We start from the raw sequence: 16927 nt of genomic DNA, 5'->3' as shown, positions 1-16927 counted from the left end.
GTCCAAGGGGCAGAGCCATTTGTGACTTTTATTCAGTTGACCTGTTTTATGACCGTTTTGGTGGTTTTGTGACAGCTTTAAACTGTCATATGACAGTTTTCAGACAAAGATCTAAATTCACGTTTTGGTCTCTTTTCTGGTAGTACTCACGAAATCATATCCTCTCATTCTCTTTCTTTCTCTCTGATTTAATTTGAGTCTTATCCAATTGAGGATTTGGGAGTACCACCCAAATACTTCGATTAGAAAGTGATTATCATGATTCTCAGATTTCCAAGTGCCACTAAACCATATTTCTAACATTTTTTCCGTTTTATTAATATAAGGAATCACTTTAATTTTGGTTCTAGATTTGTCACTGAATCTATATTTTACTTAGCATACGAAACTATAAAAGCTTAAAATTCGGGTAACTGAATAGCAACGATATAGTTTAGGGTCTAGCTTTATTTTCATTATTATAGCTTGTGGGGTAGTTTCACTTTCTTAGAGGCCAATAGATGGGGTAACTTGGGTGGTGATTTTATCGCCTCCAAATTTTTTAGGGTCATATATTATTATGTTAATATAGAAAAAAAAAAGTTACTATTAAGCGAATAAAGAAATAAAAATGAACCAAAACAAAATCAATATCAATAGAGAAGATTAATGGACTTTTGATTGTTCTAGAGTAATTATCATGTTGGGTCTCTTACCACTATCGATTAAATGATTCTTTGGGTCTCTCTCCACCATCGATCAAATGACTCTATGAATCTATTATGATTTATCAACAATTACAAAAAATTGGTTCATAATAAATCGATTATGATTTTTTTATGCAATCTTCTGATTTCTAATTTCAAATTCGGTTTTTTGATTTTCATTTTCAATATTTCTTAATACATCGTTTATGATATATAATTTCATGCATCCTTCAAAAAAATCAATCTTGTATTCATGTTATAGCCTCACCGATTCTAATTTATGATTTTTTATTCGTGTTAATTTGGTTTGTGATTCATGTAAATTGTAATATTTTTGTTATTGTTCTTCACTTATTTCATGTTAGTTTTCTAATAAAAAATTTATTTTATGAGTTTTCTTTTTTCATCCTATAAATAACTTGAAACTTTAATATCACAAGTTTTGAAATCCTTATTGCTAGAGCCTAGAAAATGATTCAAGAAACATTATCTTTGTTGCTAGGAAACAATTTAAGGTCACAAGTTCATAATTAGATGTTTTCGTTTCCTTTATTTGTTTTTTTCTCATTGTTTTATAAATTTAAAATAATAATATTTTGCCTAGAAAATATTTATATGATAGTAAGAAAAGAGAAAAATAAAACGAACAACTAATTATTTATTTTTGAACGACAAACTCAATCTAATCCTAAACTACTCTTAATTTCACATATGTCTCAGACGAGACTTAAACCCTCGACCCTAAGGAAGGAGGACAACATGTGCTATCACCACTGGGTAGAAGCCTTAATTCCACATACGTCTCAGACGAGACTTGAACCCACGACCCCAAGGAGGGAGGGCAACATGCACTATCGTTGCTAAGCAGAAGCCTTTTGGTAAAACCGAAAAAACTAATACTATTACAAAAAAGATCTAAGAACAAATTTATAATAATAGCCAATTAAAAAAAAACTCCTTTACTAATTTTTTTTAATAATGTCTTTTTTTTGTACGAGTTTCAAATCAGATTGGATCAACATTGCTTTCTTACCCTAGTTTCCCTACTTACTTTCTGACATATGTACTTATTGGGTGACTACAAAACAAGTTAAGCACTTCAGACAATAACAAAACAAACATCGGTGACCTTGCGGAGATAAAACTTTTGAAAAAGTAAATCAAGTGAACACAATATTTAAAATGGTTCGGTCAAGGTGACTTACATCCATAGACAAACGAAAGAGAGATAATTTTATTAACTTCTAATAACAATTACAATCACACAAATGTTATACCTTATTCGAGCTCTCAAAACAAAAAAAAATCTCTTTTACTTACTAACTGCTCCAAAGAAGTGCTCTCAACCTCACAATGATTACTCTCTTGAAATTTCTGCATACATATAATGATGGAGATATGTGTTTATTTATACTTGACGGATCATACCTAAAACCCTAATGGGCCAAGCCCATTGGTCTATAGGCCCATAAAATGTGACAACCAATCATATCCTGCCATGCAGCATCCTCTGGAACATTCTTCCATGTCATACAACTCATGAGCATCAGCAGCACACATGATGGACCACCTTGACCATAGTGGAGCATCATGATGCACATGTGGAGCATCGTGATCACTAATGGTCCAACATACATCAATGTGGCACAACATGGTGTAATCCTTGAGCGATATCAACTTCTAAGCATCCTTGAACAATCTTGAGCATCATAGAGGACTTTATAGTATACTTGGCTCATCAGGGATACCATTGCTCATCAAGGAACCAAAATGGCCTATCTTGCACCATGATGGTGCAACATGTGGAAGGATGGCGCAACAGACATCAAGTATGGCACAAGAGCTTCTAGGTAGGAGCAACATCACCATCTTGGCAGCACAACAACAATATGCATGGCACAGCAAGGACATGTCTGGCGCAACAACATACTCCATGGCGCAACATGAGTACTTCATAGCGCAATAGAGGTACCCCCATAACGCAAGAGGTAGTAGTTTGGCACAAGAAGGAGTGTCCTTGATGCAACCGCATCCTTCTTGTCCCAACCCGTCAACAGATGGCGCAACAAGGTTCCCTTGTTGCTCCATATCACTCCCAAGTGCTCCAAACCTCTTCTAGATGCTCCAAACCCCCTTTTATATGATTCGTTCCTTTGACACTTGATTCGTTCCCTTCTCAAATGATCCATTCTTTTGTCACATGCTCCATGAACCTCAAGTGCTCCATTGAGTTCCAAATGCTCTGAATGTTCCATGGCATGATGACAAGACTTCATACCTCAACAGTACTAGTATTTGCTTTTAACTTATTTCTTATGTATGTTTCTACTACTTGCACAATTATCCATATTTTACATGCAGACATATGTGATCTTTCTATGTGTAAATTTTCCTTTTTGTTTGTCGGTATCCTCATTCAATCATATACCACTTAATATTTTTATCAGAAACTAATGTTTTTTATGCATAGAGCTTATGCAAAGATAACTCTAATTTATGGAAAGATTACAAAATTTGTACTCTTATCTATTTATTTTAATTTATATTTTTAATTTTTTTTTAATAGATGTCTCTTACGAAAGCAGTCTCCCAACCTAACGTTGGTTACAGCCGACCAATCTAAGCCTTCCACGTTTGGAACTAAGGTAATATTGTATTGAAAAAATAGGTATTATTGTGATTACCCCTAAAAACCTAATTGATCAATTTTTAAAAGAAAAATCAAATAAAAATTCACCTGGACGTTGATGTTGCATTTTTTGCCATATAAAAATAGTTTGTATATAATACCAATTCAACAACATGACCCGTTAAAACGAAAAAGAAAAAGAAAAAGAAAAAAAAAATACATTGTATGACTATCAGGTAAATATAAATTAATTAAGGATCTACTGATTAGTCAAAATATAACACCCTTTGCTAAAGCGTAACATTAGATTAACAAATTTAGTTTTATATTTTCGTGTGGGGCCCTATCTTTGACAAAACCGCAAATATCGCCCTCCCCGCAAAACATATCTTAATCGAAGTTAGAACCAAAGACGGACACGAATAGAAAATACATAGAATATTGCGGCCATGCGCGGTTTCTACTTATGATTTGTGGAACAAATAAAAGTATCAAACCCTTCCACTTTTTAATATTATAAATCACATCCCTTAACTTTTTCTTTTTTACATTCACTATTTAACAACGTTGAAATCCCATGCAATCTAGTCATAGGGTTAGACGATTAGGTTACCTGCCCCAATTATGCCATGCATCCATCACTCTATATAAACTCACATCATTCATTCATAATCTTCATAACATTTAACAAACTTCTCATTTCTCAATATCAAATACTTTGCACTTGAAAATGGGGTTTTCTTCATTTGATATTCTTATGAAATCTGTATTAGTTATGTTACTTATTGGAGTCGTTTCTGCTCAACTTTCACCAACTTTTTACTCGAGAGCTTGCCCGAAGCTTCTTCCAACGGTGAAATCCGCTGTGCAATCTGCTATTTCAAAGGAAACCCGAATGGGTGCTTCTCTCCTACGACTACACTTCCATGATTGCTTTGTGAACGTAAATTTTCATTCTTTATATCCATGAATTTTACATGTTTCAAAATCTCATCAAATTATGCAAAGTGCTAATCATCGACATTATTGCAATGTTGCCTCGTTGAGTTGGTCGGTACTTGATTAGAATGATCTAATGGTGTTAGTATATCAATTGTTTATTATTATATATTAAAATACGTGGATAAACATATAATAAAATTCAACATCTCGAATCTTTATTCTTCTAGAAAACTATCATTCAATATGTTCATGGTGGCTTTCACTTTTTATTTGTTAGTTAAATTGACCAAGTGAAGTCCAACCTAGTGGGACACATAATCATGTAGCAATCAATATTGTTGTCTTATAATTTTTTGTAAATGTACGTTTACTTTTACTTTGATGTTTAAATATCATTATTATAAAATATATAGTATATTTTATTGTGAACTTGGGTTTCAGGGATGTGACGGTTCAATCCTTCTTGACGATACATCCTCATTTACTGGCGAAAAGAGGGCGGCTCCTAACTTTCGATCAGCTAGAGGTTTCGAAGTCGTGGACAATATAAAATCAGCTGTCGAAAAAGCATGCCCTGGTGTGGTCTCCTGTGCCGATATACTAGCTATTACCGCTAGAGATTCTGTTGCAATCGTAAGCGCTCTTTTACACCCAACATGATTCTTAGGCCATGTTTGACGCTAGTTGAAAAGTTAATTTTTAGCTTATAAGCAATCACAAAGCAACTTATAAAAAAAACTAACTTATAAGCTATGAAATCACTATAGGTTAATTTATAAATTAACTTATTTCTACCACACAAGACATATGAAGACCTTACATGGTGGTAGCATAAGTTCCCATCTACTTCTTTTCTTCTACTCACCTTAACATAACATCTTAAAACATCATGTCTATAATAGAATTACTAATTTAGTGTTTAATTTGAAATTGAAGCTTGGAGGACCTAGTTGGAATGTGAAATTGGGAAGACGCGATTCAAGAACCGCAAGCCAAGCTGCAGCCAACAACAGCATTCCTCCACCCACATCAAGCCTGAGTCAGCTAATCTCTTCCTTTAACGCCGCCGGTCTTTCGTCTAAGGACATGGTGGCTCTTTCAGGTCAACCTTGTTGTCTCTCTCTTTTGACTTATATACTTAACTAGCCTATTAGAATGCTATTTTAAATTAATCAAGTCATATCTATTAGTAAAACAGACTAAATATTATCTGTAAACTACATTCTATTAATTTTTTAAAAACTTATATCATTTTTATTTGTATCTTAAATTTCTATTTATTTATAAATAAAAGAAAAACATAAATATTTTTTGTTAGATGGATCAACCCAACACATTTTAAGCTGACCCAAAACTACCCATGTAGTCAACCCAACAGAAATTCTTACCTACTTTAACGACGTCGCTTTGAAACTGAAAACAGGTTCCCACACAATCGGGCAGGCAAGGTGCACCAATTTCCGAGCGCGGATTTACAACGAAACCAACAATTTGGATGCGTCATTTGCCACATCAAGGCGGAGCAACTGCCCAAGAGCCACCGGCTCCGGCGACAACAATTTGGCACCACTTGATATCCAGTCTCCGACGTCCTTCAACAACGACTACTTCAAGAACTTAATTAACCAAAAGGGTCTGCTCCACTCCGATCAACAGCTCTTCAACGGTGGCTCCGCTGATTCTACCGTCAGACAATACAGCAGCAACCCCAGTCTATTCAGCTCCGATTTTGCTGCCGCCATGATCAAGATGGGTGATAATAAACCGCTTACTGGATCCAGTGGAGAGATCAGGAAGAACTGCAGGAGGACCAATTAACGATTTCAATCAAGTTCGGTGTGTTTTTTTTTATGATTAATTTCGAGATTTGAAAAGAAATGGTGTGAGTTATATGTAAACGTGTTTCAAGTGTTGTTCCTGTCTTCTTCATCATTCTACTTTTGATTGTCTAAAAATATGTATTTTCCGGTTTTTTAAGTAACATTTACATGCCTTTTTTTGAGTGTGTTTGAATGAGCTTCAAGTCTGTGATAAAATTGTTTTCATAAAATGGATTATGACTCATATAATTTTACCTTTTTAGGGTAATAATTAGTTTTGCAAACGAAATGAAAACTTATTAGAAAAAAAAATTTAACAAGAATAAATGTAGAATTACCAAATCGATTATAAACATAAAACATTATAAATCAGCATTTGGGCGTGCATCAAATGATTATTGCATTTTTAGTCGATTTTCAGTTGACTACAACTTATTCATATTCTGATTTCCTGATTATTGGAAATCATAATAATCAAAACGGGTATAAGTTGTTTTAAGAAAACTAACGGTTAAAACACATATAAAATCAACTTACCATAAATTTAATCAACTTAAATCTTATAATTTGTTTCTAATGATTCAAAACTGGGAATGTTGAATACAAATATCTTATTATGCTTTGATAGATGTGTATAAAGTAAAAATCTATATGATATTGATGCTCTGTATAAACTTGGTTTTAAGTGAAAAATAAAATTGATTACGAACATCCTAGATGATAAAAGAATTACTAATTTAACTTTTTTGTGGTGTCTAAGGTACAACTAACTGAAAAATGCTATTTTGGACCAAATATACTTAAATCGAACAACCATAAAGTCTTTTAGTGAGAACATATAATAGTTGAGTTGTAATAGGTAAATATCTAACTATGAGAAACGGAGATACGACGATATTAAAAAAATGAAATGCAAATCAGTTTATATGTGTTATGCTTTGATGGAATACGTAATTAATTTAGCTGTTGGTAACGAGGCCTAAATATCGTTACACCAAAAAGTTGTTGAACTAAAGCAAGCCAACATTAATAATCTATAGAATAAATAAATCGTGTTGTCATCAAGAAATACATAAAATCCGCTTATTGGCCTTCTAACTTCTAACCATATAAGCAATCTTTTATCTTTAGACTTTAGTTTGGAAAGAACCATATAAAATGAAGTTCTAAATATGCGGCAAGATAATAACTACCACCTAGGGCCTAGGCCACGAGCCCACGACTAGGAGTGGAGATGGGTTTGCCCTTATTTAGGCCCATATGTTTTAGTATATATCCAAAAGATACATCCATCTATTTGTTAAAATAGCCCATTGTTGGTAAAAGTACCCTCCACAGTCTAAACTAGCCCAAATTTTCCGACTAGAAGATACATGTGCAAACTCTTGTATGTCGAGAATCTATAACTACATATACAGATGCTAACCCAAATTTACCGTATAAAACATTCTCCAGTAACGTGTACACAATTCGGGTGTCACCATAAAACACCAAAAACATAATTAGTCTAGTAACCTTCTTAGAAAATATATTACAAAATATAACGAAAATATGATTTACAATCCATATTGTAAGAGCATTTGAGGGAAGTGTCAAGTGTGTATGGCAGCTCAAAGGAAACTAAAATCATCTCATCCCGCAAACAATGGTTTATTAAAAATCAAGGTTGTAAAAATCGTTTGACGGTAGCTCGACGGTCAACTGGTGTTAAGGGATTAATCGGTCTTGGCGGGGATTAATCGAGGATTAATCGGGAACCATATATTATTAATAAAATATTAAAACTAATTAAATATTAATATATTTTAAGAAAAAAAACTACTTCAAAATTAGAAAATAAGAAAAATTGTAATTTGGAAATTTGGAAATACTAAAATATGAACATTTCGGTATAATATTTGCAATTTTTTAAAATTTGAAAATTTTGAAATAAAAAAAAAAGTTGGTTTTTTGAATTTTTTAAATATATTTTTTTAATTTTTTGACTTTTTTCCGACTTTTTAGACTTTTGTTGACCGATTAATCCCGTCAAGGCCGATTAATCCCGCTAAACCCGATTAATCCTAAATTTTCGATTAATGTCCTAATCCTCGATGGTTGGAGAACGCCAAGCGATTAATCCACGATTAATCGCCGATTAATCTCGATTTCTGCAACCATGTTAAAAATAAAGTTCAAGGAGTTTTTCATTTGTATAAAAATAGGTACTAATACATAATTCCAACACATTTAGAAAAACAACCAAAGTGAAAAAAAAACGGATAGAGAAAAACGAACATAAGAGTTATAACGGTTTCATTAGTCGTACTTTTTATTCGTAGATTTAATGATAACAAGTAGTAGAGAAACTAACTCTTATAACAAGGTGGATCTTATTAGTCATGTCGAGTTGATTTAATAACTAGCTTGAGCTTATTTAAGTATTAGTCATGTTAAGATGTTTTTCAGCTTGAGCCAACCATGGACCTAGTAAGTTGTAGCCAACTTATCAGTTCATTAGGCTATCTGACATATGTCTCCCAGAGGGGTTTGGTGGTTGAGGTAGAGTTTGCATACACCACGTCAAGAATAACACGGGCCCCTAGCCGGAGTAAAGGGTATCAAGCTCTTTTTACTTTCTCTCTCTATTTATGATAAAGCTCCGGAGGTGCTTGGTCACACAATGTCCCTCAAGTGTTTGATGGTGTAAGGTGGTATTCATGGGGGTGTGGGGCTTATATGCCAGATAGTCAAGTCATGATTTTGTAATATTATCGAGATATATATAGACTAAGCTGACTATATTGTCACACCCTGAAACCGAAGGCGGAAATGTCTCGGGCGGAGGATGTCATGAAGTATCGCAACCAATGTACATAGTAAGCATAGTAAACACAAAACATTACACTACATAGATTCATTACATTTGTTTGAAAGTAAAGTAATACAAGTTTTGTAGTTACATAAGTTAATCAAAATAAGACGAGACTTCCATACGCTCCGTCTTCTGCAAAAGAACGCGGGATACCTGTCTAAGGAGAACCTGAGAATACAAGCAGTTTAAAAATCAGCATAAAGCTGGTGAGTTCATAAGCTGTTTGTTTATATAAAAGATCATGTTTTCTTTTGGTTTTCTGAAAAGTTGTTATTCAAGAAAATCCCATATTTTCTTATATAGACAGTTTAGTTAAAAACTTCTGAATTCCGTTCGGTACGACAGTAAATAGTTTAATACGTAAAACTATAGATTGAAAACCACTGGGAATACCATCCAGTACAACAGTAGATATTTTTAATACATAAAAATATAGATTGAAAACCATGGAAATACCATCTTGTACTATAGTAGGTAGTTTTAATACATAAAACTATAGATTGAAAACCATGAGCATACCATCCCGTACTACAGTAGGTAGTTTTAATACACAAAACTATAGATTGAAAACCATGGGAATACCATCCCGTACTAGATATAAAATCCGTGAATAAACTATATTTTAATACGTATTGTGAGTCGTATAACCATGCTAATGAGACCCGAGACCTCCTTGACGTTCTTCAGGCGTCGGACGATATCCAGAATTTGTCACCCTAGGCGTGCCCGCCTAACTGTAGCTAGCAGTTAAGGTGTGAGATTGTCGGTCCCGAATAGATCTATTCACAAATTCCACGCTCTCCCTCCAGGAGACTCTGGTTATACTTCCAGGGAGGATTTACTGATGACCCAAAGGGTATATTGAAGACTAATCTCACAAGCTAGTATTAAATTATTCACGGTGTACTCAGTCGCTATCGAATATCATAATCATTTTGAAACATAATAAATATAAACAATTGAATACAAAGAAACTATCTGGCATAATACTCTACTTTAAACAGAGGTAAACTGAATCAGACATAGTTTATCTATTAACATTGCAATCTGAATTCATAAAACGAGAACTGAATATCCCAAATTATTCCCATAATAATTTGATTGGTTTGATTGTTTCCTTTACTGTAATTGAAATCCATGTATTTATATTCAATAAAACATCCCTTATGCTCCGCATAATACATAAGGGGTAAAGATATCTAAAAGTTAGCCAAATATTTATAGAATTACATCAGTTTTAAGTTTTGAAAACATTTATAATTTTCTTGTATTCCCCCTGAAAACATTGAAAAACACGGAAAAATGCGTAGGGGTATGAACTCACCAGTTGAGAAATGTGTCGGTTTGGATGCTAGGCGTCAGTTCGGGGCTTGGTTACACGTGAGGTTCCTATGTAATATGAAGAGATACACATTTGTATCTAATTAGACCTTGATCTATTAATTAAATACGAATAAACACTTCTAGACACGAAAACACTTCAATTCAAGTGTTTGGAGTGACCCGGGTGGCATCTAAGGGTGTGTAAAGCTTGGATATGGAGTTTGCTCTTCAAGAGTAAACTCCATAAGGAGATTACGGCCCATAGACCATATCCCCATGAGTTTACGGCCGTAAACTCATGGGTGGTGGGTTCTTGGTTGCTAAATGGCCTTAAAACACTTGAGGAAATTGGCTAGGATCAAATCTAGGGTATAGGGAAGGATTAAACCACCAAAGGGACTATCAAATGGAGTTTACGGCCGTGAACTAGGAGTTTACGGACGTAAGCTCCTATATACTCTTTCCTTTCATGATTTGGTGGCCCTAGATTAATCATATGTGATTCTAAGTCATTTTACAAGCCTCAGATGGAATTTAGGGCATCATTTGACCATGTTTTAGGAGTTTACGGCCCAGGAACCTATCCATGGGGGGTTTAAGGCCATAAGCTCCTATGGGGGTGGTTTTTATCAAGTTTAAGGCCCCTAACTCGTTTGTGGTTGCTTCTAGACTTTATTCCAAGGCTTATGAGGTGTTTAAGTGGCATCTTAACACCTTAAAATGAGTTTACTGCCCATGAAAGGATGTTTACGGTCCAAGCATGATCTTGGGCCGTAAACTCTTATTTACCCCCTAAATGATGAGTCAAGGTGTTCCAAGTCCATTCCAATAAGTCCTTAAGTCGATTCCAAGCTCCAAAAGTGTTTTGAGAGGATTTTGGGGCTCAAAAACCCCTTATATGTGTGTTTACGGACTATGGGTCTTCTAGGGCCGTGAACACATGTTTATGGTCCTATTTCATAGATTGAACACGGATTTGAAAGCTAAGGATGCTAATCTATGAGTTAGGGTAGTTACCTTATCGATTTGAAGCTTGAATTGAGTGATTTGGGATCTAGGACTTGGATTGAGAGGAGAGAGAGTAGAGGGAGGTTGAAAAGCTTCAAAATGAAGTGATTTCAACTTTATATATGGTTTAAGTTTAGGACACGGTGGAATTCTACCCAATATTGACTTTAAACAAGGCTTTTGGTCGCACCCGATTAAGTTGTTGTAACCCAACGTGGTCGAAACTATAAATTTTCTAAATAATAATTTGGGATGTTTTCATGTGTTTCTAACGCGTTTGGATACTTATGAGGTCATTCTAAAAAGTCTTAAATTAAATGACCTAATCCAAAATGTTAACGGGAAAATTGAAAGACAAACGAGTTTTACCGACGGGAATGGGTTACAACGACGGAACAATTTACGGGTTGTCACATATATCCTCACAATAAATTTGAGAGTAGCTTCAAATTGATGTCGACAACTTATCATCCAGTAAGTCGAAATAAGTGCTTATAATGTTTAATATCCTCCAAGTTTGTTAGACCTTTTGTAGAGAGCATCTTTGTCTGAGTTTTGAAATTATGTGTGAAATCATATTAGATTTGAGATTTACATTTTATTATGCACTTCAACCAACTTTATTAGTATGAGAGAAAACATGGGTCTACATAATGCCACACAAACCTGTCGCACGTGCTAAACATCCCCTTGGAGAAGGGGGTAACGACTAACCACCTAAGAATTGAAGATCATCAACTTCTTTAGGGTGTTTTAGCGAATCTTGAGAATTGAGATGGTTAATCTCTTACCAATAATATATAGATACATAAATTAGTAAAATTTTAATGACAACTTTTAAACACAATTTATTACATACCATAAATTATTTTAGTATATCTACCCTAATAAATAAGAATGATTTTGTCACATGTCATTCTCTCGTTCAATTGGTCACATGTTATCTTGTCATAATTTAAAGAGAAAAAATTGCAAAAATGGTCCCTGTGTTTGGCAAAATTATGCGACTTTGGTCCAAAACGATACTTTGATGCACCACTGGTCCAAAATTGGATTTTTCCATTGTTTTTGGTCCCTCCCACTAACTTCCGTCCATATGCTTCGTTACCTGCAATATAGACGGGGGTATTTTCGTCTTTCCACCTCCATATCATCGATTACCGCCATATTGAATGATATACACAGTTAATGACCCTTCACTCTACCCACTAAACCCACTTTGTTGATCGAAAATCCTAATCGTTCATTGAAATCTTGCATTTGATCATCAACCGCAATCGTAAGTTTGAATCCACGAGTATGCTCCAGATGTGGGAAATCAGGCCAAGAAATCAGTGTTTTGATGCAATCCGAATTTACGGTAACGTACTCTGTTTCTTACATATTTCTTTGAAACAAAAAAAAATCTTTTACAATCCATATAAAGTAATGTTTTTTGGTTTGGTTCATGATTTTTACAGAAGGATATCCCACGATGTTCACTATTGAGCTCCATCATGGAGGGAGGTTCACAAAATTCCCAGGGATAAGCTACATTGAAGGAAAATTAGACCACATTGACTTGGTAGACATGGATGAGTTCTCTATGCATGAGTTGGATGAGGTGATGTTGAAGCTTGGTTATGAGGTACCACCAGTCATTTACTACCACTATCAATTGCCAAATGGAGATTTGGAGTTTGGTCTTAGAGCTCTAGGGAATGATATTGATGTACTTAGTCTTGCACAGTACATTGAACATCATAAGATCATCAAGGTATACACTGAACATAATTAAACTAAGTTACTTACATACTTTATGTCTCCAAGAGTTAAACCTAGGGTCATAATTGAGGAAATGGCAGATGATGTGCCCACTGCAACTGTTGGTTATCAAGATGTCTCAAAACTTGAATTATGTTTAGTAAGATATAAGACACCCGAATACAATTCAAATAGGATATTGAGGTTAGTTGAAGGGAGTCAATCATGTAGTAAGAAATTGTGTTTCAACTTGGAACACATTGCAACGGTTGGTGATCAAGATACACATGTTGAAATTGGTAATGAAGGTGCAAATATTCGTGAGCAAGGTGCAACTGTTGGTGATCAAGATGCACATGTTGAAATTGGTAATGAAGGTGCAAATATTAGTGAGCAAGGTGCAAGTGTTGGTGGTCAAGATGCACATGTTGAAATTGGTAATGAAGGTGCAAATATTAGTGATCAAGGTGCACCTGTTGGTGATCAAGATACAGAAGTTCATGATCAAGGTGCAAATCTTGGTGACCAAGAAGTAAATACAAGAGAGTTTGATATCTTTGATGACCAACCATTTCAATTTGAAGACTTTGATCCTTTCTTTGATCAATATACTTTTAATGATGGTAATGATCAGAGTATGGGAGTTGGTGCAGAACTTGGCACAGGACTAGGTGAAGTTCAATTTGAAAGTGAGGGAGTTTGTGAAGGACTTGGTGAAGGAGGTAGTGAAGGGGGTAGTGAAGGGAGTGAGGAAGACAGTGACTTTCATGAAGATGAAGAAAACCATGTAAGTGATATTGAGGTGGACATGAGTGATTTCTATATGAATGTTGATCTAGATGTTGAATATGTTGACAGAGGAAAAGGTGTTGAGACTGAAAATGAAGTTATTGATACAGAAGATGTTGAAGTAATTGATAATGATGAATGGGACTCATTAGGTGAAGATAGTGATGATGAAAGAAGGAAAGCAATATTAAAACAGATGGTGAAGGAGAATAAGTGCTCTCTTGGTGAAGTCCATGCAGTTACTTTTCAAGTGGGTCAAAAGTATAAAAATAAAAAGGAAATTAAGGACAAAGTCAACAAACTTGCCATTGAGACTAGAAGGAATCTTGGCTTCAAGAAAAACGACAAAACAAGGCTTAGGGTTGTGTGTAAAGGTAATGTACCTAATGTAAATGCAAGTGGGGTGGTAAGGGCAATAAATTAAATTGTTCTTGGTCAATGCAGACTTCACAATCAAAAGATAGTGATTATTGGTATGTGAAAACTTTACTGGACAAACATACTTGTGTTCAAACTAGAAAACTTAGGGCTTGCACTGCGAAGTATATATCTGCAGAAATCTTAGACATGGTTGAGTCTAACCCTACAGTACCCGTTCGAAGCATTCAAGACCAAGTTTAGAAGGGGCTTCAAGTTGGCGTGTCCATACACAAAGTACAGAGGGCAAAAGCAACATCTACAAAGCAAGTGAATGGTAATTACACAAAGCAATACGAGGTGTTAAGAGATTATCTTATGGAACTACAAGCAACTAATGTGGGTACAACTGTGAAGCTTGAGGTTGTTAATGAGCCTAACAATGCTAGAGAAACAAGACAGATTAAAAGGGTGTATATTTGCTTAGGGGCATTAAAGAAAGGGTTTAAAGCAGGCTTAAGAGATATTCTGGGACTAGATGGTGCTTTTATGAAAGGACCATTTCCAGGCCAAGTACTCACAGCAGTTGGATTGGATTCAAACAACGACATATACCCACTTGCATATGCCATTGTTGAGATTGAAAATATGAGTAGTTGGAAATGGTTTCTAGAATGCTTGGGAGATGACTTAGAGTTGTACTCAAATTCTAACTTTACTTTCATGAGTGATAGACAAAACGTACTATTTTCTTCTTTTTGTATTACTAATAGTTTATTTGTATATGACTGTTGCAATGATTATGTGGGATAATCCTTTACAGGGACTCTTACCTGCTATTGCACAACTATACCCACAGGCTGAGCATCGATTCTGTCTAAGACATATTTATGAGAGCATGAGGACAAAATGGAAAACAAAAGAGTATAAAGATCACCTATGGCAGTGTGCAATAGCAACCACAGTACTAGAATTTGAACACTACATGAATGAACTTAAGAAGTTTGATAAGGATGCTTTTGAGTGGTTGAAGAAAACCCCCCCTCACCATTGGGCTAGAAGCCACTTTTCAGGTTATATTCCCTAACTTAGGTGAAGGTTTACTAGTGCTCATTGTATATGATTTAGTTCATATAATTTTCTTGTTTAATACAGGCAGAGCAGGATCAGATATATTGCTCAACAATTTGTGTGAGGTTTTCAACAGTAAGCTTATTCATGGTAGGAATAAGCCCATCATAAGTTGTCTTGAGTACATCAGGCAGTACCTTATGAAGAGGATCTGCAATGTGAAGAAAGTGATGTCTAAAGCTCCAGGTCCACTCACTCCAACAACATCAAAGTTACTTTAGAGAAATAGGGAAGCTTCAGTCCAATATAGAGCTAGATGGAATGGGACTGCAAAGTATGAAGTTTATGGTCCTTGGCATGACCAACATGTGGTTAACATGGAAAATATGTCATGTACATGTAGAAGGTGGGAATTGAATGGGATTCCATGCAGACATGCCATAACTACAATACATAAAATGGCTGATAGTGGAGACAAAGTTGGGGAGCTTTACACTTATGTCAACAAAGTGTATTGGCTTCAAACACGGAATGAAGCCAAAAAGTACCATGTGGCCAAAAAGTACCTGTCCATTTCAATTAACACCACCACCACATCATAATCAACCTGGGAGACCTAAGACCAAGAGAAAGAGAAGTGCAGATGAAAAATATGATAAACAGATGCAAAATCATGGTGCAGGTGAACCTGGAAAACTTACCAGAAAGTTTGTTAGTGTCAGGTTTGGGAAATGCAACAATAAGGGTCATAACTCAAGGACATGCAAGGGTCAAGGTGGGAATGCAAGAAGCAATGAAGGAGGGAATGCAGGAAGCAGGGAATGCAGGAAGCAGTCAAGGAGGGAATGCATGATGCAGTCAAGGAGGGAATGGAGGTAGCAGTCAATGCAGGAATTAGTGTATTTTGTTTAAAAACTTATTTTTTTGGTTTAGCACAACTTTTGTGTATTTGGATGTAATGGTTTAAAACTAGTTTGTTGTAATGGTTTTATTTTGGTCGTTTAGCCCTTTTGGTCATGAAACTAATTTAAACCTTTTGTCATTGTTGAAGAATGTTGTTTATGGTTTATACCAACTTTGTTGTCATGTTTATTGAACACATTTATGGTTATAACAACTTTTTTCTGAAACAACAAATAAACATTAACATTAGGTGATAACTGCAATACATTGTCATTACATCCTTGAAAAGGGTACAAATTTCTGAAGTTGTCCAAAATAACCCTAAACTGATATTACATTATCAAATACCAAAAACTACCACATTCCCTTGTTATAATTTCATAAGACAAAAAACACCCAAAAATTCATGTAACTACAGGGGTTCCTAATTCCTTATTACAAAATGAAAAGCACCCAAACCACCACAAATAGTAACCAACTTGCAAACAAACACATCTTCAATCTTGCCACTTGATAGTTTGCATTGTCGATATTCCTCAATAATCCGGGTATTATTAACATAGATCTTGCACACATTGGAGGATCAATCCATCCTAAGAATCTGCATCTGGAACCCTTCATGTAAAAAAATAAACCCTAAACATGAGGGTGATTTTCCAAAATAAGGGTAAAATAGCAAAATCGAACACTTACCTTTTGAGGGCAGGAAAGAAACCTCCGACCAGGGTTTGCTGATGTCTAGGAGGTGCGAACCACCACGTCCCTACCAGAAACACATCACCATTTTAATTTTTGATCTCTA

The 16927-nt window shown here is 35.1% G+C and overlaps 2 protein-coding genes across 2 annotated transcripts; both read left to right on the top strand.

Moving 5' to 3' along the window:
* The first annotated feature begins 3983 nt into the window (after positions 1-3983).
* LOC111919669 (peroxidase P7) lies at positions 3984-6259 on the top strand. Its single transcript, XM_023915239.3, has 4 exons — positions 3984-4258; positions 4699-4890; positions 5194-5359; positions 5681-6259. Exons 1-4 carry the CDS (start codon positions 4046-4048, stop codon positions 6073-6075), a joined length of 966 nt encoding a protein of 321 aa, XP_023771007.1. The 5' UTR covers positions 3984-4045; the 3' UTR covers positions 6076-6259.
* An 8270-nt stretch (positions 6260-14529) lies between these two features.
* LOC122195341 (uncharacterized) lies at positions 14530-15503 on the top strand. Its single transcript, XM_042897164.2, has 3 exons — positions 14530-14892; positions 14975-15224; positions 15307-15503. The coding sequence occupies exons 1-3, from the start codon at positions 14530-14532 to the stop codon at positions 15501-15503; spliced, it is 810 nt and encodes a 269-aa protein (XP_042753098.2).
* Positions 15504-16927: the final 1424 nt, after the last annotated feature.

Source organism: Lactuca sativa, chromosome 8 (genome assembly GCF_002870075.4).
Source record: "Lactuca sativa cultivar Salinas chromosome 8, Lsat_Salinas_v11, whole genome shotgun sequence".
Classification (NCBI taxonomy): domain Eukaryota; kingdom Viridiplantae; phylum Streptophyta; class Magnoliopsida; order Asterales; family Asteraceae; genus Lactuca; species Lactuca sativa.
Note: the sequence above shows the minus strand (reverse complement) of the source record. Positions and strands in the feature narration are given on the sequence as shown.